The sequence below is a fragment of the Gracilinanus agilis genome, chromosome 1 (assembly GCF_016433145.1).
Source record: "Gracilinanus agilis isolate LMUSP501 chromosome 1, AgileGrace, whole genome shotgun sequence".
NCBI lineage: Eukaryota > Metazoa > Chordata > Mammalia > Didelphimorphia > Didelphidae > Gracilinanus > Gracilinanus agilis.
In genome coordinates, this window is record NC_058130.1 from 295,062,669 (window position 1) to 295,084,060 (window position 21,392).

At 34.7% G+C, this 21,392-nt stretch overlaps 1 protein-coding gene across 1 annotated transcript in view; it reads left to right on the top strand.

The window, feature by feature from the left end:
* FBXL17 (F-box and leucine rich repeat protein 17) overlaps nucleotides 1–21,392 on the top strand; it is a 577,026-nt gene that overhangs the window by 154,588 nt on the left and 401,046 nt on the right. The window contains exons 5-6 of the mRNA XM_044680303.1: nucleotides 17,979–18,094; nucleotides 19,018–19,148. Of these exons, the coding sequence (XP_044536238.1) occupies nucleotides 17,979–18,094; nucleotides 19,018–19,148 (247 nt within the window). The remainder of the gene's footprint in view (nucleotides 1–17,978; nucleotides 18,095–19,017; nucleotides 19,149–21,392) is intronic.

Genomic DNA, 21,392 nt, shown 5'->3' on the forward strand with positions numbered 1-21,392 from the left:
GACACCACCCAAATTGACCAACCAGTTTAAGATCTGTCAGTTACCGTCATGGAATTTTCAGAGAAAACTAGCACCTCTGGTGTAAGGGATTGCCAAACTCCTTTCAGGGCTGCTCATCCACCTTTGGGGTCCATCTGCTACTCAGTTCTCACTCATAACTGAACAGTTCTCATTCATAACCAAAAGAAGCTGTGGCTTGTCTGGCAGTCACACCTTAGTAAAACATTCTCCACAGATGGGCTAAGGCAGGTTAGATATGTTAAATTTGTGATGATGATAGAATATCTAGTTGGAGATTTCTTGGGGGTGAAGAGAAACCAGAAAAGAGATTGTCTTCTTTCCTTTGACTTTTTAAAAATATGGATTGGGTACCTACTTTTAAACATTTTAAAATCAATGAATATTTAATATGCCAAATACTGTGGAAAACTACATATTTGAAAGTCATATGCATAGAGGCTGTAGTTAAAACTGTGAGAGGAAATGAGATTATTGAAAGAAACAAATTGATAGAGTAGACTATAAATATGAAAAATGATAAAGGCTCGTATAAATATATAAATTAGTATTTTAATTAAAGCCATGCTGATAGATTAAATCATTAGACCACGCGCTTGTAAGCATTCAAAATTGCCGCTCCCATCACTGTCTCGAGTCTGCTGGCCAAGAGACCACTCCCTCCTAACCCAGGAGATTATAAACTTTTCACTGCGTCAAGACGTAGGCCTCCCCAAGCCCAAAAACCCGGAAACGGAAGCCAGTTGGACCATGTTGGATCACGGGAAATGTAGTTTGATACATTTTCCATGTCCATAGAAATATATACCCTTTTAGATGGCATTTCCCAAATTTCACTTTTACAATTCCCCGTGAGGGCCGGCAAAAAAAAGGTAAGTCCTTTTTTCTTCGCTGGACCTGTAAAAATAAACAACTTCTAAAATTTTGAGGAATTTGGGGATAAAAGAAATAGATGAACAAATGGTTAAAATTAGCTGCATTGACAAAAAACCAATTTGGGGCTGTCCCCCACTGGCATAACAGTGTACAATTAAAACAATACATACAACTCAATTTCAGCTCCCCATAGTTCAATCAACTGCACCCCAAAGTTCAAAGTTTGGTCTTCATGGTACAGTGAAGGCTTTTCAGACATCTTCATGTGTCCTCACCAAACAAGTTTGTCGTCTGGATTCTGGGGAGATGGCAAGATCCTTATTCTTAAATTATTCTCAAAAGAATTTAAACTTTACATTATAGATTACAAAACATACATTTTCTTCTAAGATTTATACAATTTAATTCCCCGTGAAATTACTCCTAAAAGAGTTAAATATACATATATTTTTACATTATCGAATTTTAAAAAACTTAACAGATATCCCCCTGAGCTAAATCTTAAACACACCTTTTTTTTTTTTTTTAAAGGGTACCTCAGGTCAGCTAAGGATGAGTGGCTGAGTCCCGGGGGTTGTATGAAATTGGCAAAATACAAAGAATAAAATTCAAGAAAAAAGAAGAAAAAATTAACTTGTGAATGAAATGTAAAATGTGCAAAAAATCTGGGGAAAATAAACTTAGACCTTTGAATGAAGGTCTAATTAAAGTGAATTCAGCAGTGTGCAATTACCCATTCAGGGCCAGGACTTAAGGAAAATGTCTCTCTCTGATCTGGCTTATCATCAGCTTTTCAGGGAAGTGAGCCAAATAAATAACCAATCTTAGGTGCTTTCTAGGAATCTAAGTCGAGGGGACCCACGTCCTCTAAAGTTTTAGAAAAGACTGGGACTCCAGGACTCAAACCCCAATTTCCAAGCCCTAAAGTATTGGCATAGAACTGCTGCAATTTATGCAGATTTTAGTCAGTCAAGTCTCTGACCATGTGCTTTCTTTAGCTCTATTAACAGCTTTCATATTCCCTTCTGGAATTAGAGAGGCATTTAAATCACAGTCCTATAGGCTCAGGTATTTGCTGTAGAATCAGAAAAAGGATAAATAATGATTATATATGTACTTCAAGTACAAGATGAGAAAAAGGGAAAATCAATTGCTCTCATTAAAAAAAATGTTTTAAAAATCAAAAATATATATATAGCTTAGAACTAGAAGGGTTATATTACCCAAAAATGAGACTTTCTGTGAGAGAAAGTGGGTTTTACAAAATAGCAGATTCACAATGCACATTCAAATAGAGTACCATTATTTCCAATAGCACATTTTAAAACAATAAACAGTGATGTTTAAAATTATATACTTGTTACAACCTGTAACCCTTGGCAAATGCTGTTATTACTTCCATAGCAAAGAATATACAGGAGCTCCTTGACTCTCTGTATTTAAAAAAAAAAATCCTGGGTAGGAAATGCTTCTACCCATTTAAGGCAATAATATCTCTTATAATAAAATATATAAAAGCTTTATCCTTTAAGACAACAATTCTTAAGGATTTAAAGTAAAAGTTAAAAAAGATCTCTTGTAAAATTACAAGGTAATATTTAAAGCATGGAAACTTTCAAGGTTCTTTGCAATTACCAAGACAGAATAAATTTTAAAAGACATGTGCTCTATAAGATGTTCATAGATGGTACATATAACCGCATTGTTTCTGATACAGTAAGCTTTAAGTAAATTAGGAAATATAATAACATCATAAGCAGTAACTTCATTAGCGTAAAATGATTCAGTGCAACAGGAAAATCAACGAAATAAGCAAGATTAATTTACAAAACTAATTAGCAAAATACAGTAAGATACAGTCTCTTTAAAAGTCATTCAGTTCTGAAAGTTTTTTTTTTTTATAATCAGTCTTTGCTCAAAGTTCTGAGCAGGTATGGGGTGAAATTTCTTCCCCTGAGTTCAGTTTTTAATCACAAGCAAAGTCTGAATAGACCATGCGGCCCCATTAAGGGTAAACACTAGGTCCACGTGGGGTCAGGTTGTTGTAGAAAATCCCACATGTAGAGCTTGTGTGGGTGGCTAAATTAGGTCTTTAGAGAAACACGTGGAAGGTTAGAAATAGGGGAAAAGGGGAATATACTACCCAAATGGTTTGTGGCAGAGCTGAAGCAGTCTCTGGAGGTTGAGATCTCGGCAAGTCAGGACTGGGTTCCTTCCCGGAAATCTCAGGAAAAGCAGCTCAGGGTTCTGGACTCCAGCAGCACCAGCGAGTCAGGATCGGAGATCACAGGCACTGGAACGCTGGCTGGCAGGCTTGTAGGCTTTCGGCGCGGCAGGAATGGAGATCAAGTCAGGAGTCAGGAGAGCAGCGGCAGAGACACACTGGCTGGGCTCTGGCATTTTAGTGTAAAGCCAAAAGCCCGAATTGGCTGGCCTGACTTCCCTCCCAAGGTGGTTTGGGCTGGACTGGCTGGCTGAGTCCTGCCGGAGGCAAAAACGTGCTCTTGCTTTTAGTAAAAGCATGGCAAGGAAAGCCACTTTCCTTTTTTAAAAAAGTGCTCAAAAGAGCTGAGCCAGATGGCCAAAAAGCAGGCATGGCTATCGTTTCTGAAAGGCTATCTGGAAAATTGAAAATTCGATTTCCAAACTTCTGGTTGCCATTATTATAAATATGAAAAATGATAAAGGCTCGTATAAATATATAAATTAGTATTTTAATTAAAGCCATGCTGATAGATTAAATCATTAGACCACGCGCTTGTAAGCATTCAAAATTGCCGCTCCCATCACTGTCTCGAGTCTGCTGGCCAAGTGACCACTCCCTCCTAACCCAGGAGATTATAAACTCTTCCCTGTGTCAAGACGTAGGCCTCCCCAAGCCCCAAAACCCGGAAACGGAAGTCAGTTGGACCACGTTGGATCACGGAAAATGTAGTTTGATACATTTTCCATGTCCATAGAAATATATACACTTTTAGATGGCATTTCCCAAATTTCACTTTTACAAGACCAAACCATATGAAGGAATTAGGAAGGACTAGTGGTGGAGATAGAAGAAGAGTGTTACAGGTACAGTGGGAAAAGTGCTAGGTTTTGAATCATAAGATCTGAATTTAATATGTGGAGTTTAAGATAATTAAGATGATTAAGTTTGAGATGTTCAGTAGGCACTTGGAGATGGGAGACTGGAGGGCAACAGAACAGTTAGAACTGTATAGGTAGATTTGAGAACCCTCAGAACAGAGATGATAATTGAATCTGTTGGAGCTGATGAGATCACCAAATGATCAATAAGGAAAAGAAAAGAGAAAAGACCATTGGGTCTTTCAATTAAGAGATCATTGGTAAATTTTGAGGGAACAGTTCAGATTAAATGAAGTTGGAAGCTATACTGTATATAGAAGAGAATATTTATATTTATTGTATATTTAGAAAAGAATGAGAGAAGTAGAGGCATCTGTTTTAAATGGCCTTCTCAAGGAGTTTAACCATGAAAGGCAGAAGAGATGTAGAGTGATCATTAGTAGAGGAGGGAAGAATCAAGTTAGAGTTTTTTGAGGGTGAGAAAATGGTTTTATTTGTAGGCATAAGGAAATGAGCCAGTAGACAGGGAGAAATTGAAGATAAGTGAGAGAGTGGGGTAATATAAAGGGCAAATCATTGGAGGAAATAGGATAGAATGGGATCACTGGTGCAAGTAGTAGAGTTGTTGTGGTTTTTTTTTGTTGTTGTTGTTGTTGTTGTTGTTTGTTTGTTTGTTTTGCAAAGAGAAATGAAGAGAAGGAGAAGGTGAATGACCTCAGTTTTTTCCAGTAAAATATGAGATAAGGTTCTCAGCTGAGAGGGGGAGTCATTGGTGGTTTGAAAAGACACAAAAAGCCACTGTGAAGAGTAAGAGTGAATTAGTTAGGGAAGTGTAGAAGGACTGGCCAACAGCAGGGAGGATCCAGTTGGAATTGCATCCCATAAATTTAGTGGACCAACTCATAACAGCTGTGTGATTTTTTTCTGCCTACAGTCATGTACACAGGAGTAAAGACAGCAGATAGCTGGGCAGGGTTCAATGAGGGATTATCTCTGTTTCTACTTCTCTGGAGAATATATATCTTGGGACCTTTTTTCTGTGAGCTCCCTTTGAGCTCTCATAATGCTCCCCTCAACCAGTATCATCCACACCTACTTTTTCCCTCTGGTTCAAACTAATAGACCATGTTGATGTCCTTTGGGGCTTGGCTTATTGGCAGCAATGATAGCTAATATACTTTGGGCCTATCTAATGATGAGCCCCTTTCCCTACCCATACTTTCCTATGATAAATTGACTGAATTTAGGTGGCATTTATCATCTTCTACCTTTCCCCAAAGGAGAACTGTTTTTCTTGAATCCAGGGTCACAAAAGAAATGTATCTTAAACTTTCAAAAAAATAATAAATAGTCCAATCTGCCCACAATAGAGCAAGATCATAGAACCACATAAAATAATGATAAAATATATTCATTTACATTCTGAGTTCCTTAGTTTCCTTTAAGTACGTTGACAAATGTTGAAATATTGGATCATTTATGAGATTGGATTTGTCAACCTTTACATAATCAAATCTTGTGACTTGTGTCACTGTTGAATGTAGAGGAAATTAATTTAATTAAAATGTCAGGAACATCAGTGCAGGATTTGTTTCTAGTAGGTAAGGAGGGAATATTTTAGATAGGCTTTTATGAAATATCAGAAGGCAATATTTTGAAATTCCCATGACAGGGATATGATTGAGATCAAATTGCCTGAGTTATTTTATAGATGTCTTAATGAAATGATGTATCACATACAGGTGCTACAAAAGGGCTTGCATGATGGTTATGGTAGTAGAATTCTCCAATCTAGAAACTGACTTTTGAGGGCAGTAAAATCCAGATGGCCAAACAAATTAATATGAATTTATTAGGTAACTGATAGTGTATGATAGGTGCCTTATTAGGAATTAAATGTTTGTTTCTGATGATTTTATTAGCCTAGCATTTTGCATAGAATAGGCCCAAAATAAATATTTGTAGAATTTAATTGAATGTAATAGAATGGAAGAGAAAGGACCTTTAGTGGTGAAACATATGACTTTCCATATTTGAGACGTGTAAGTGCTAAAGAAGGAATAATTGGTTAGGGGGAGAGAGGAGGGTCCTTTTTGCAAAAGACAAATTTAGTCTTTGCCAGTTATGTAGGAGCCAACCTTGTTCTACTCTATAACAATGAACAATGAATGGTGAATTCTGTTCAGAAATTAGAAAAAGTATTGAGTTTGAATAAATTCAAATTATAATTTTATCACATTACACTTTTTTGCTTTATATAACCTTAGGGGTTATAATTCTGGAATATGCAGTACTATAGAATAATTTAGGTAGATTAGCAAATCTTTCTTATTTTTTCATCTTGCCAAGGTTAGTGTACTACTTTGGTTAACAGTCACCAAAGCAGTAAAATGGAAATAATAAATAATGATGATGATGATGATGATGATGATCATCTTTTAGCATTGGCATGAGGATCCTATGATATAGTCCAGGATTTTTACTATCATTTTGTTATCATATAAAATCCATCTTAGAGTTAGGAAAGCATGGTTTATGTCTTGCCTCTGCCACATATTAACCAGATGATCATGAGTAAAATATTTAACTTCTCATTTCTGTCTATAAGCAACTAAAATGATAAAATATTGATAGGTTTTCATTATGTGTATGAAATGATATAGTTTCTACACTGAGTTGATTTCCCTATATCAATCAAACAACAGGTTTGTATCAAAACAAATAAACAAAAAAACAACAACAATGTGGTGTGGTGAAAAGGAGCTAAATGGCAGTTTAGACCAGGTTTTAGTCATGACTCTGCCATGAGTTCCCCATATGACTTACTCTCACTTGGACAAATCATTTAACTTCTGTGAGACTCCACTTCTACATCATTTCAATGAGGAGGTTGAAGTCTATTTAATAATATAAGCATTTTAATAATAATTAGCATTTTATCTCTTTAAATTTTTGTCCCTAACATGCATTATTTTATGCTAATCATGAAAACAACCCTTTGAGGAATAAATGAATAGATGAATAAATGAGCTAATTCATTTATTCATCAAAGGGTTATTTGTGTATCTGGTATTATGTTCAAGGCTGAGGTTATAAATAGAAAAAGTGAGGGTCCTCAGTACTAGACAACATGTATAGGGAAGTGGTAGCCACGGAAGGGAGTTTTGATCTTGGAGTCATAGGAATGATGATTTGTTTAATAGGGTAGTCAGCTATCATGCCCTTGATTACTGTGCCCAGAGGAAGAAATAGAATGGAAATAGAATTATGGAGGTGGTAGGACAGATGGACTGGGTAGTGTAATGTGAGGTGGCTAACAGAAACTTTTTGCTTCTGTAATTTCTAACGGTCACAAAGAGTCAGTTAGAAGTCTTAGAATCTTCAGAAAGTCAGTTAGAATTTAAAGCTATAAATAGAGGTGAAGTTCCAACTGAAGGGGCTTTTGCTTTCTGGCTTTTGCCGTAGCTGGAGGCTTTTGCCTTGGCTTAGCCTGTTGGCTTAGGCCTTTCGGCTTGGCTTTGAACTAATTGCTTCGGCCTTGGCCTGTGCTTATCTTGTCTTGGGGAAATTTAGAACTATCTCTGGACCTCTCCCTGATCTCTCCATCTACATCCCTCCCCTTCCCCTGAATTTCCTTTGGGCCCTGGGTGGAAGGGAGTGTTGGGTGATTGGACATTGTGGGTTTAGTTTCTATAGACAAGTAGAGTATCCTCAAATAAGTTACCCCTAGTTTTAGTGATTTGATAAAGACTTTACTTAAAAGGCAGTCAAATCTTCCTGACTGGGAGAGCAGTCTCTCTCAGTCGAAACCTCTCCACAACCCATCCCCCACCATCACCTCTCTCCCTAGCAGCAATTAGAAAACCCTAAACCCTCTCCCCTTATGACTGACCCTGGTATTAACAAATCCCCTTGTTACCTATTGAAACCCTCTGGTGAATCATTGTGTCAAAATTAAGACAAGAGCTGAAAGGGAAGGAATCATTTTCTTTTATTTTCTTGAGGGAACTGCGGGCATCCATCTTGGCAGGAAGTGGTTACCCGAGACTTCCTCCTACTAAGAGTTTCACTGACAGGGAGGAGCCCCTTTGACTCCTCCCTTGAGGAACTTTGGAAACTGACTAGAGAAGGACTCCAGCCTGAGTTAAAACATTTCTGACTGGCCCAACTCCTTTATACCTATAGAGATACATTTCTTTGCCTGGAAGGGCTCAACCTATCTTCCCCAATATCCTCTGTCTGTAGCCTCTGTGAATAAACCTGTTTGAGCTGCCCTCTCCTACCAACCCCATTTCCCTTATCTCCTATATACCTTCCCGTACCTTCATTTCCTCCCCCAATCACCTTATAATGACCCATATCCCCATTATCATTCCTCACACCCAAATTGCCTTTGAGACCCACTCAGATTACTTACTTTTTATACCAGTAGATGCATAAATGGAACATGAAGCCTTGTCTAGGACTGTCTAGGTATAGTGGGCTAGGAAACTTAATATTAAATAATTGTTTTTTGTTTTTTTTTAAACCCTTACCTTCTCTGTATTGGCTCCTAGGTAGAAGAGTGGTAAGGGTGGGCAATGGGGGTCAAGTGACTTGCCCAGGGTCACACAGCTGGGAAGTGTCTGAGGCTGGATTTGAACCTAGGACCTCCTGTCTCTAGGCCTGACTCTCAATCCACTGAGATACCCAGCTACCCCCTTAAATAATTGTTTTTGAGGGGTGTTCTGATCACCTAATCCAAATATTTCCTGCACTTATGTTTCTTATTCCACCATTAATAAATCATTTTGCTTTATAAGTGTAAAAATGAAATTTGGGAGATGCCATCTAAAAGTATATATATGTATCTTCTATGGACACGTGGAAATTATCAAACTACATTTCCCGGGTTCCAACGGGTTTCTGGTTCCAGATCTTTGGGCATGGGGACGCCTACGTCTCCATGCAGAGAACAGATTAAATCTTCTGGGTTAGGAGGGAGTGGCCCTCTTGGCCAGCAGACTCAGGAAGAGAGGTAACAATAATGGCTGGGGCAGCAGTTTTGAATTCTTACAAGCCTGTAGTCTAATGACTTTATCTATCAGCATTAATTAAAATACTAATTTCTATAATAGCAGCCTTTATTATTTTTTACCTTAATAATTTTGGCAACCTTACGAAGTTTGGAAATAGAATTCTCAATTTTCCAGATAGCCTTTCAGAAACGATGGCCATGCCTGTTTTTTGGCCATCTTGCTCAGCTCTTTTGAGCACTTTTTTTAAAAAGGAAAGTGGCTTTCCTTGCCATGCTTTTGCTAAAAGCAACAACACGTTTTTGCCTCAGGTGGGACTCAGCCAGCCAGTCCAGCCCAAACCACCTTGGGAGGTCAGGCCAGCCGATTCTGGCTTTTGGCTTTAAAACTAAAATGCCGGAGCCCAGCCAGTATGCCTCTGCTGCTGATATCCTGACTCCAGACCTGATCTCCATTCCTACTGCTTCCTGACTACAAGCCTACAAGCATCCCAGACCACTTCTCTGATCCTGCCGCTGGTGCTGCTAGTCCTGCTAATCCTAGAACCTGGAGCTCCAACAGCGATGACCTGCTGCTTTTGCCTAGATTTTTGGAGACTTCTTAAGATTTTGGTAGTATATTCCCCTTTCTCCCTATTTCTAGCCTTCCACGTGTTTCTCTTAATACCTAATTTAGGCAAAACCCCCACCCCCACAAGCTCTACAGGTGGTATTTTCTACAAAACTGACTTTAAGTTTTTTTCTAGCCCTTAGTCCATGACCCTGAGTCCATGACCCGACACCACGTGGACCTAGCATCTGAACCTCTCGGGCACATGGCCTATTCAAACTTTTGAGATAATTAAAAACTGAACTTAGGGGAAGAATATTCACCCCATACCTGCTCAGAACTTTGAACTGAGAGCAAAGACTGATTATTAAAAAAAACAAAACTCCTTAAACTCAGCAGAACTCAATCAAAAGAACCTTAAATTGAACAAGGGGTGAACTTTTAAACCTCGGAGCTGAATGAATTTTATTTCTGTTTTAAAGGGACTATGTCTTACTTTATTTTGCTAATTAGCTTTGTAAATTAATCTTGCTTATTTCGTTGATTTTCCTGTTGCACTGAATCATTTTAAGTTAATGAAGTTTGTGGCTGCTAGATTAATTCTGTTTATGATTTTATTGTAACTCCCAAATAATGAGAAAAATCTATTAGAACTGATAAGAGGTTTTGACCAGCTTGTTACTCTAATACTCACATTATATTTCCTACACATTTTTAATGTAACTTGCCTTATGTATACTGGATTTATAGAGCACATGTCTTTTAAAAATTTATTCTGTCTTGGTAATTGTAAAGAACCTGAAAGTTTCCATGCTTTGAGAATTACCTTGTAATTTTACAAGAGGTATTTTTTTTTAACTTTTACTTTAAATCCTTAAGAATTGTTGTCTTAAAGGATAAAGCTTTTATATATTTTATTATAAGAGAAATTATTGCCTTAAATGGGTAGAAGCATTTCCTACCCAGGATTTTTTTTTTAAAACAGGAAGCCATGGAGCTCCTGTATATTCTTATCTGAGGATAATTTAGACCGGAAGGTTTCTTTTTTAAATATCATGTTTTGCTATGGAAGCAATAATAGAATTTGTTGAGAAACTCTTAGCCAAGATTTAAAAGTTGTAACAAGTATATGATTTTAAACATCATTGTTTATTGTTTTAAAATGTGCTATTCGAAATAATGGTACTCTATTTGAATGTGCACTGTGAATATGCTATTTGTAAGATCCATTTTCTCTCATAGAAAACCTCATTTTTGGGTAACATAACCCTTCTAGTTCTAAGCTATATATATATTTTTGATTTTTAAAACATTTCTTTAATTAGAGCAATTGATTTTTCCTTTTTATCATCTTGTATTGGAAGTACATATATATAATCATTATTTATCTTTTTTTATAAGCTTAATGCAAATACCTGAGCCTATAGGACTGTGATTTAAATGCCTCTCTGATTCCAGAAGGGAATATGAAAGCCGTTAATTCGTGCTAAAGAAAGTACATGGTCAGAGACTTGACTGACTAAAAATCTGCATGATTGCAGAGTTCTATGCCAATACTTTAGGGCTTGGAAATTGGGGTTTGAGTCCTGAAGTCCCAGTCTTTTCTAAAACTTTAGAGGACGTGGGTCCCCTCGACTTAGATTCCTAGAAAGCACCTAAGATTGGTTATTTATTTGGCTCANGGAAATTATCAAACTACATTTCCCGTGGTCCAACGGGTTTCTGGTTCCGGTTCTTTGGGCATGGGGATGCCTACGTCTCCATGCAGAGAACAGTTTAAATCTCCTGGGTTAGGAGGGAGTGGCCCTCTTGGCCAGCAGACTCAGGAAGAGAGGTAACAATAATGGCTGGGGTGGCAGTTTTGAATTCTTACAAGCGTGTGGTCTAATGACTTTATCTATTAGCATGGCTTTAATTAAAATACTAATTTCTATATTTATAGCAGCCTTTATTATTTTTCATCATTATATAAGTTCTCCTAAGAAGGATATAGTTCTTAATTTTTTAAATATATATATATATATATATATATATATATATATATATATATATATATGGTTCTTAATCAGTTTAAAGGACAGATAGAAAAGCCTATTAGAGATAATTTTGGATTATTTAAAAATTAACCCTGATTTGGCCCTACCTGAAGACCCAATCAGAGAAGCAGCATGGTATTGAGGATAGAATGCTATTTTTTTGCAGTTAGGAAGACTTGAGTTCAAATCCTGATGTAGCCATGCTGGCATTTGTAACTAAAGGCAAATTATTTAACTATTTTGAGGCAAAGTTCTGTAGCTCTAAAAGGCACTAATAATAGTACCCTTACTCAGTGATCATGAACATCTAATGAATGTGAAGGCTGTTTCCTTAAATGTTTCAGTAATGCTCTTTTCCTCCATTTTGGGGGGGGGAATTGAAGGAGGGCCTCGCTATCTCCCACCATATCTATTTTTTTCATTCCTTACAGCATAGTAATATTCTATTCCAATTTATATGCCCTATTGTTCTGAAACTGATTACTACCTCATTAGATTAACACTGTTTGTTATGACAAAAAGTGTGACGTAATTTAACACCTTTAAACTTTAAGAGTTCTTAACCCTAACCCCTATTTACATTGGCTGTTTAGGTTCCTGAGATCAGCTGCTACTAATCTCCTTTAGATTCTAGGAGGACATAGTCCTGAGTGGTTGGAGGCAAATGAGCACTTTCTGCTGTGATTATCAATTGATATCATTTGGTTAGCCAAGCTTAGTTAGGTTTTAGAAAGGTTGTAGTTTTTGCTACATTTGGTATAAAACACCCTCTCTAAAAGTCTGAGACACTCTCCTGTGGATACACATACAGAATCAGAGGGAAAGGGGGCATATGTTTGTAGAGGACATAGAATACAAGGGTAATCAGAGCTTCAGAAAATCCTTTTAATCCTTTTGCTGGAGCCTTCAAGATTTTTCCTTTAAGAATGGAATAAGGTTGGGTTTTTTCCCCTGTGCTCTTTATAGAGACTTAAATCTGCCTCTTTCATCCAGACCAATCGATCTTTAGCCCGCAATATAGACTATCATCAGCCATTGTTGGTGATACTGCTAAGATGCTAAAAGTCTAAATCCTCTGCATACTCCAAAGTTCATGAGATTCTTGGCCAATGAAAAGGAGAGACAGAGGTTGAGACCTAGTACTCTAGTCCTTTGGTGCTTTAAAGTTGGCAGAGCATTATCTTTTCCTCTTTTCCTTCTTTTATCTCTTTGAAGTATATGCCTCTATTAATGGTATTATTAAGTTAAAGTGTGATTTAGTATGTTCTTTAGATATAGTTTCAAATTGCTTTCTAGGATGATTGGACTCATTCATGGTTGTACCCACAGTGCATTATTGTACTTGTCTTTCCCACCTCCCCTCAAGTATTTGTTATTTTCCTTTTTTATCAACTTTGCTTCAGTGGGTATGAAGTATAACTTCAGTATTGTTTTATTTCTTTAATTATTAGTGACTTGGATCCAGCTTTTTTATGGTTATAATCTTTGGGGTTTTTTCCTTTAAAAACTGTTCATATCCTTGGACCATTTGTTTATTGACTAAGGACTTATAATTTTACATACAAATGAGATCTTTATCATGGAAATTTGGTCCAAGACATTCCAAGTTAACTGTTACTCTTCTGAATTGAACTGCATTGCTCTTATTTGTGCAAAAACTGCTTAATTTGATTTAAACAAAATTGTCCATTCTATGTTCTGTAGTCCTCTTTATCATTTGTTTGATTATGAACTCTTCCCCTGCCCATAATTGAGAAAGGTATTTACTTTCTCACCTAATTTGTTTTTGACATTACATTTTATGTTTAGGTCATATACCCATTTGAACTTGAGGTATATTGTGTACATTTAGGTCTAAACCAAATTACTGCCATATTGCTTTCCAGATTTCTAAGCAATATTTGCCACATAGTGAGTTTGGATCTTTGGGTTTATCAGACATTATGATATATGTTTGTTTCAGTATCTCATCTTATCTTTTCTATTGATCAAATTTCAGTATTTTAAATCTGTACCAAATACTTTTGGTAAATATTGTTTTGTAGCAGATTTGGGGATTTGGTACTGCTTTGTGACCCCTTTTTTCAGAATCTCCCTTGAGATTCTTGACCTTGTCTTTCAGATGAATTTTTGTAATTGTATTTTTTGATATCTGTGCCTTGAAAAGAGGACTGACTGCTTACTATTTTATACATTTCATTCTTATTTCGAATAAAAGCTTCCTTTTGTCTCTTCCTTCTAAGTTTTATTTGGAATATATAGGAAAGCTGATTTTTTTTTGTTGGCTTATTTAATCCCTGCTACTTTCTTAAAGTTATTATTTCAGTCATTTCAGTTGAATCTCTGTAATATTATCTGGAAAAAGTCATTCTTATATTTCCTAGCTGTGTTTGTTCCTTGATTTATTTTTCTTGTCAGTATTATACCCAGAATTTTAGAACTAATGATGATAAAGATGATAAACATGCTTGCTTTATTTCTCATCTTATAGAAAAGTCATCTATTGTTACTGCATTACAGAGATGTTACCTCTGGGTTTTTAGATAGATATTAGGGAAAGACCTGTTTATTCCTATGTTTTTTTATTTTTTTAAAAACAAATGAGTTACATTTTATCAAAATATTTTCTTCATGTATTGATTTGATATTATGATGTTTATTGTTTTTATTATTAATATTGTTGTCTAATGTAATTGCTATTTTCCTAATATTCAACTAATGCTGCTTTTCTGATATAAATCTACTAGGTCAGAGAATATTAAATTTTTACTGTAAACACTTTGTTTATATCTTATTCAGTATTTTAGTGAAAATATTCATTGAGCACATTGTTCTTTAAGTTTTTTAATTTGTTTGGTTCCCATTGGGCTTAGCTGGAAAGATTATAGTTGTATCATAGACGTAATTTGATAGTATATCACATTTATCAGTTTTAGTATATTAGTTATTATTTCAATTTTTTAAGAATTCGTTTCTAAATACATATAATTCTAGAGTTTTTCTGATTGAAAATTCCTTTATTTCTCTGGTTTCTTTTTCTCAGATTGGATTATTTAAATTCTTTATTTTCTGTTCTTTTCCTTGAGGCATTTTATGTTTTTTCAATTATTTGTCCATTTTATAGTTTTTTTTGTCATTTAATAGTTCCATTAATATGTAATGGGGACACTGTTTCTTATAGGTATCCTTATTTTCTTTTCAATTATTGCGATTCTCCTTTTTCATTTTTAGAGGTGAATCATTTGGTTGTCCTCTGTCTTTTTAAATCCAGCCATACCACTTCTGGGTTTGTACCTCAAAGAGATAATAAGGAAAAATACTTGTACCAAAATATTCACAGCCACGCTCTTTGTGGTGGCAAAAAACTTGGAAAATGAGGGAATGTCCATCAGTTGAGGAATAGCTGAACAAATTGTGGTATATGATGGTGATAGAATACTATTGTGCTGAAAGAAATGATGAACTGGAGGAATTCCATGTGAACTGGAAAGACCTCCAGGAATTGATGCAGAGTGAAAGGAGCAGAACCAGGAGAACATCAAACACAGGGATTGAAACATTGTAGCACAATTGAATATAATAGACTTTTCTACTTGTAACAATGAAATGAACCAGGTCAACACCAAGGAATGTCTGAGAAAGAATGTTATTCACATCCAGAGAAAGGACTGTGGGAGTAGAAATGCAGAAGAAAAACATGATCAATCACATGGTTTGATGGAGATATGATTGGGGTTTTGGCACTCTTGCAAATATGAATAACACAACGATACATATATAATCCAGCGGAATTGCTTGTCAGCTCTGAGGGGGGGTAATAAAGAGGGAAGGGAAAGATCTTGGGAAAATACTCTAAATAAATTAATAAATTATAAAATAAAGAAAATAGATTTGCTGATGGCTATTATTAGTTTTTCTTTTCAAATAATTAGCTCCTAGCTTTAGCAATTTTGTGTTTTGTTGGAATTCATCGATTTGTTATTTTCCAGTTTGTTTTTAGTATCTGCTCATTCATTGACATGTACTTTCTCTTTTTTTAGCTTTATTAGAATGCTTCGAGGGATATACATTCTCATCCTAGGTTATATCCCCCCCATATTCTACTATTGCCTTATTTAATTTTCTTAAGCGAAAATTTTTATTGTTCTTATTTCATCTTTTATCCAGTTTTTTGTGGAGATTAACATTATTATGTAAAATACTAAATATTATATTTATAAATATTTTATTAATAATAAACTAACAAAAGAGACCAGCCTGCTCCCAGGAACCAAAGAGAAAGAGGGCGGAGTTACAGCCAACTATAAAATAGTAATGTGACCATGCAAATGTGGAGGCACAGGAGAGATTAAAGGGAATTTTGGGAAAACTAAGGGACTTATGGGGGATGAAGTCCAAGGTTCAAAATTTCCATTTATACATTTTAAAATTAAATTATTTAATCACCATTTAAGTTTCAATTCTTTCTTCAAAAGTCCTTTGTTGTGATTTTTTCTTTTATTGTTTGTGAGGAATATATTCAATGTTTTTGATTTTCTTTATTTGATTATGAGGTTTTTTTACCCTGACACATGGTTAATTTTTCTAAAGGTGCTATCCATTAACAGCTGAGAAATGTGAATATTCCTTTATATTTCCATTCAATAAACACCAGAAGCCTTCCATATCTAACTTTTAAGTTTTTTCCTTTTGTTAGATTTTTAAAAGTCTGACAAGGTTAAGTTGAGGTCCTTATAGATTTACATTCTATTTCTCTCAATTTTTCTAACTTTTCTTAAGTATTTAGATTATATGCTTTTTAGTATGTATATGTATAAAAAATTATTGATATTATTTCATTGTCTCTGCTGCCTTTAAGCATAATACAGTTTATTTTTGTTCTTTTTTTGCTCCTGTCTCTTTACAGTTAGTTGTTAGCTCTGTTTTTTGGTCTTTTCATGAAGAAGTATTGAATGCTTTTTATTGTTTTGAAAGTATATTTTTACCCACATAGAATTAGACACATTCTTGTATGCTACATTATTCTTGTTGTAAGTTTTTGTCTTTTGCCCTTTGGAATATTTTCTTGCCTTTATAATGCCAAGATTTTCTTACCTTTATAGTAGCTATATGATCTTGATTATGATTTTTCTGGTACTTTAATCTTTTCTATGTTTTTAAGTTGGCAGCTTAACATTTTGGTGATGGCATTTTGGAGCTTTTATATTTTTGCTTTCATTTAGATTACCAGGGAATTCTATTATTTTCACTTTCCATTTGGTTCAAATGAATCTTACTAGTTTTCCTTGAGAATTTCTTTAAATAAGGTATCTAGACTTCCTCACTTAGTCACTCATTTGTTCTGACTAATTAACTGACTGATGACCAGCTTTATTGTCTTTCACCTGCTCTTTGTGACCAACTTCTTTTTTGCCCCCAAAACTATGCTTTTAGCTGCTGTAATATATTACTTCTTATGAGAGAGCTATTTACTCATATGAGAGATATGTTTACTCATTTCTAAGTTCAGTTTTTGATTTAGTTATTTGTGCCAAGAGAAGGCACTGCCTCTTTCTGTACTTGTGGATGAGGAGATAAGATTTTATTTGGTCCTGCCCTTACTTCCTTGCCTCTTGCCACTGCCTTCCTTCTCTTTTAATATCTAATAAATAATAAAATAAAATAATTTAATGCCCAGTGTGTTGTCTGGCTTTAGTATTCTAGAATAGAGATCTTTTTGTGGTTATTTCCAGTCAGAGTATTGCAATAATATTTTTTCATTGCTTTTTCACAGCATTGCATACCACCCCATTCTGGGTACTCCTTTAGATTTCTCTCCTCTCAACACAAATTTGTCACCTACCAGGCCTTCCTGATCTAGGCTCTGCTGCAGCATCTAACTTTGCTCACATTTTTTGGAGAGGACTTCTCTTGGATGTTTCTTACATTGCTAAATGTCTTTCATGCAGTCCTGGGTTGGGTAAAAGTGTTTATTGATATTTCTTTTGGGTTTTCTTATTCATTGTTTGATCTGGTATCTTATTTTTAGATCCTTGCTAGTAATTTCATTATTGAAATATGCTCCTTACTCTAATTAGTAGATAAATCATGTTTCTACCTCTACTATGTCTTTTACATCCAGTCCCTTCTCTCTGTTCTCCCATCTAGCTTTTAGTTCAGGCCCATATAACTTGTTGGCTCTATTATTGCATTAGCTTCCTAATTTGTCTCTCTTCCTCAAATCTCTCACTATCTTGTTGCCAAAGTGATTTTCCTTAAAATACATATCAGTATTACTTCCCTACTCAGTAAACTGCAGTGACACCAATTTTCCTTTTGGCTCAAATATGAATTCCTATAGAACTTTTAACAGGTCTTTTACGGCCTGGACCCAACCTATCTTTTTTCACTCCTCATCTAGACTACTGCAGGGGCCTCCTCATCGTTCTCCCTACCTCAAGCTTTTCCTGCTTGCCTGTCCTGCATATTGCTAGAGAAATGATTTTCCACAAGTGTAGTTCTGATTATGCCACTCCTGTATTCAGTAATCTCTAGGTAGCTCCCTCTTGCATTTAGGATAAAATAGAAATCTCTTTAAAAAAGTCTTTAAACATCTTTATAATTTTACCTCAATTATCTTTCCAAACTCTTTGTACTTTATTTCTTTTCTTACATGGCTGGAATAGCCAAAATGGCCCTTTTTCTATGTTTCTCATATATGACACTCTGTGTTCCATCCCTGTATCTTTGCTCTTGCTGTCCTTCAGAATTGGAATGCTATCTTTCCTCACCTACATCTAATGGAATCCTCTTTCTTAAATACGATCTTTTTTTTTTTTTTTTTTTTTTTTGGAAATCTTTTCTGATCCTCGCAAATAATAGAACGTTATTGACTTTGTATTTGCTTTATAATTATTTTGTATATAGTTATATAAATTGTTGTCTTCTCCATTAAGATCTTTTCTTTGAGTATAAAGCTTTTTTTGTTCTTTGTACTTGGAGAAAGAGAAAAAAGAGAGGGAGGAAGAGGAGGTGTTTTTGTGAGTCGGGCTCTTTTATGAAGTTTAAAACTCCATCCTAACTGGAAGTCAGAATGGCAATTATTTGAAAAAGGGAAAACTTACTTGATCAGATCATTAAAATCTCACACACACACATATGATTACTTTATTTAGAGTTAAGCACTTCAAAGTTATTACAACTATTGTAGTTATTTAAAATAGTAGATTTAATTGTTTTCTCAATTTATTCATCTTGTGACTTGTTAAGAGTTTTATACTTATGGTCATTAACATTTTATTTTAATCATCAGAGATTTTAAAATTTATATTTCTAATTTACAAAGTAATATACCAACTATTCATTCACTATTTATTTGTAGTGGAGTGCTTAATTTGGATATACTCCTTAGAGGCTCTTACTTTTCAACTTTTTTCCCTTTATTTTATTTGTCTCATTAGTTAAGAAATCTTTCCAGTTTGGATTTACGTCACATCACTGAACTGGATAATGAAACTGTGATGGAAATAGTCAAGAGATGCAAAAATCTTAGCTCCCTCAATCTCTGCCTGAACTGGATCATTAATGACAGGTAACCATTTTAACATCTTAAAAACAGTTTATTATAGAAAACAGTTTACCTTGTATGCCAAGCATAAATTATCAGTGACAAACATAAAGCTTAACAGAAATTGTAAAGCTGTAATAATATTTCAGAGAACAAGTTGTTACAGTACTCATCTTACATTTTTGAACATCTCTTTTGTTGCATTATTTTGTTGTGTATTGAAAAAGTTAAGATTATTTAAATACTATTTGCAGGGAAATATACTGCCAACATTTGTCTCTGTTATGTGCAAATAAAAATAAATTGAACTCTTCAAAGTGTAAACCAAAAGTTAGTTGTTTGTTCAGGAACAGTGTTCTTAGTCCTTGAGCAAGCTAATTTTACTTGTGGAGAAACTGTGATAGTGATTCAGAAAAAAGAATTCAAATATTCATGTATATTTCCTTATACTTCTTCACATGTTTTTCTTTTGTTCCCTCTATAAGTGTGATAATTTTGGAAAATGAAAAATATGTAAAAAGACAGTGGTATCTCTTGTGGAAAGTATGTGAGATAGGGAAAGTTTCCCTAAAATGATACAACAGTAGAGCAAAGTGAGTTGATAAGTTTAACCCTAGTATACCTTTCTTCTGGTGAAAAACAAACAAACACACAGACAGATAGACTTTAAAGTGAATGTTTATAATCTAAATAGCCTCACACTAGCAAAATACCCTAGAGACAGGCCTATGTCCTATTTAATATTCAAAAATTCCTTCAGGAAATAAATTTTTTGAAACTTTTTCCCTCCTAAAATAATGAAATGTAGCCTCACACTAGCAAAATACCCTAGAGACAGGCCTATGTCCCATTTAATATTCAAAAATTCCTTCAGGAAATAAAATTTTTTGAAACTTTTTCCCTCCTAAAATAATGAAATGTTATTCTAATTAAAATTAAGACACATTTAAATGCAAAGATGGCTTTGTTTTCAGAAATAACCTATTGATTACTAAGATCTTTTAAATGCCAAAAAAAACCCCAAACCTCAAGTGGTTTAGTGAATACCCCTTAAAAAAACTTCTTGGTTTTACTTTTAAAATTAACTGTCTGAATAAAATAAAGATTACATTTTTGACTGATTGTGATGCATTCAGATTTTATTTCTATCAAATAGAGTTGTATGTATATGTGAGAAGCAATATTTGGTGGATAGAGAGCTGGCTTTGAATTTAAGGAAGATCTGGGTTCAAGTCTTCAAGTTTTACCTTTGACTGAATCACAAGATATTAATTGCATGACCACAGTCAGTCCACCTAACTTTGTTTTGTAAACCCTTACCTTCTGTCTTAGAATCAATACTGTGTATTGGTTCTAAGGCAGAACAGTGGTAAGGGCTAGGCAGTGGGGGATTAATGATTTGCCCATGGTTACATAGTTAGGAAGTATCTGGGGTCAGATTTGAACCCAGGACCTCTCATCTCTGGGCCTGGCTCTCAATCCACTGAGCCAACCAGCTTCCTTCCAAATCACTTAACTTTTAGGTGCTAGAGGCTGCTTTCTGAAAATTATAGACAGATTACTTGATCTGTATTAGTAAAGAGAAGTTTCACACTATGTTACCCATCATAATGAAATCATAGGCCTGGATTTTAATAAGAAATGGCAAATAAAATTTAATAGATAATGGATTGAGTAGCTTTATGTACTCATTTAAATTCCAAAACATTTCAATGTAGCAGGCAAGATATAACAATTAAAATATTTAGAATTTGAATTTCTTAAACAAAATTATTTTAATATAGGATTAAAAGTACAAATAAAGTAGTGTACATTATGATGATTTTTTAAAAAATTACAGACATATTATAGATTATTAATGGGAAGTAGAATGTTAATATGATTTGGTATGTAAGGAGAAAATTTGAGTCATATATTTGGAAACTGTTCTTGTATGTTAGACTTACAGATCGAGGATAAAGGTTGCTGAGGTCTTAGGTTATTTTAAAATAGTTAAGTATTTCAGGTAGCTAAACTTATATATTCAATTGTTGATGTAGTCATACCTGGCTAATTGACAGATAAAATAGTAGCTAGACCCCATTCAGATTTTTTTTTACTTTGGCCTAACTCCTATCATTGATGTTATTTTAATGGTTTTTCCTATTTAATTATAATGGCTTTTGTTGATTGATTAGAAATGTAAGTGCCATAGAGATTTTCTTTTCATGAACTAAAGAAAGTTTACCTTAATGTATTTATGGAGAAGTTTGGATTAATTGAGAAAAT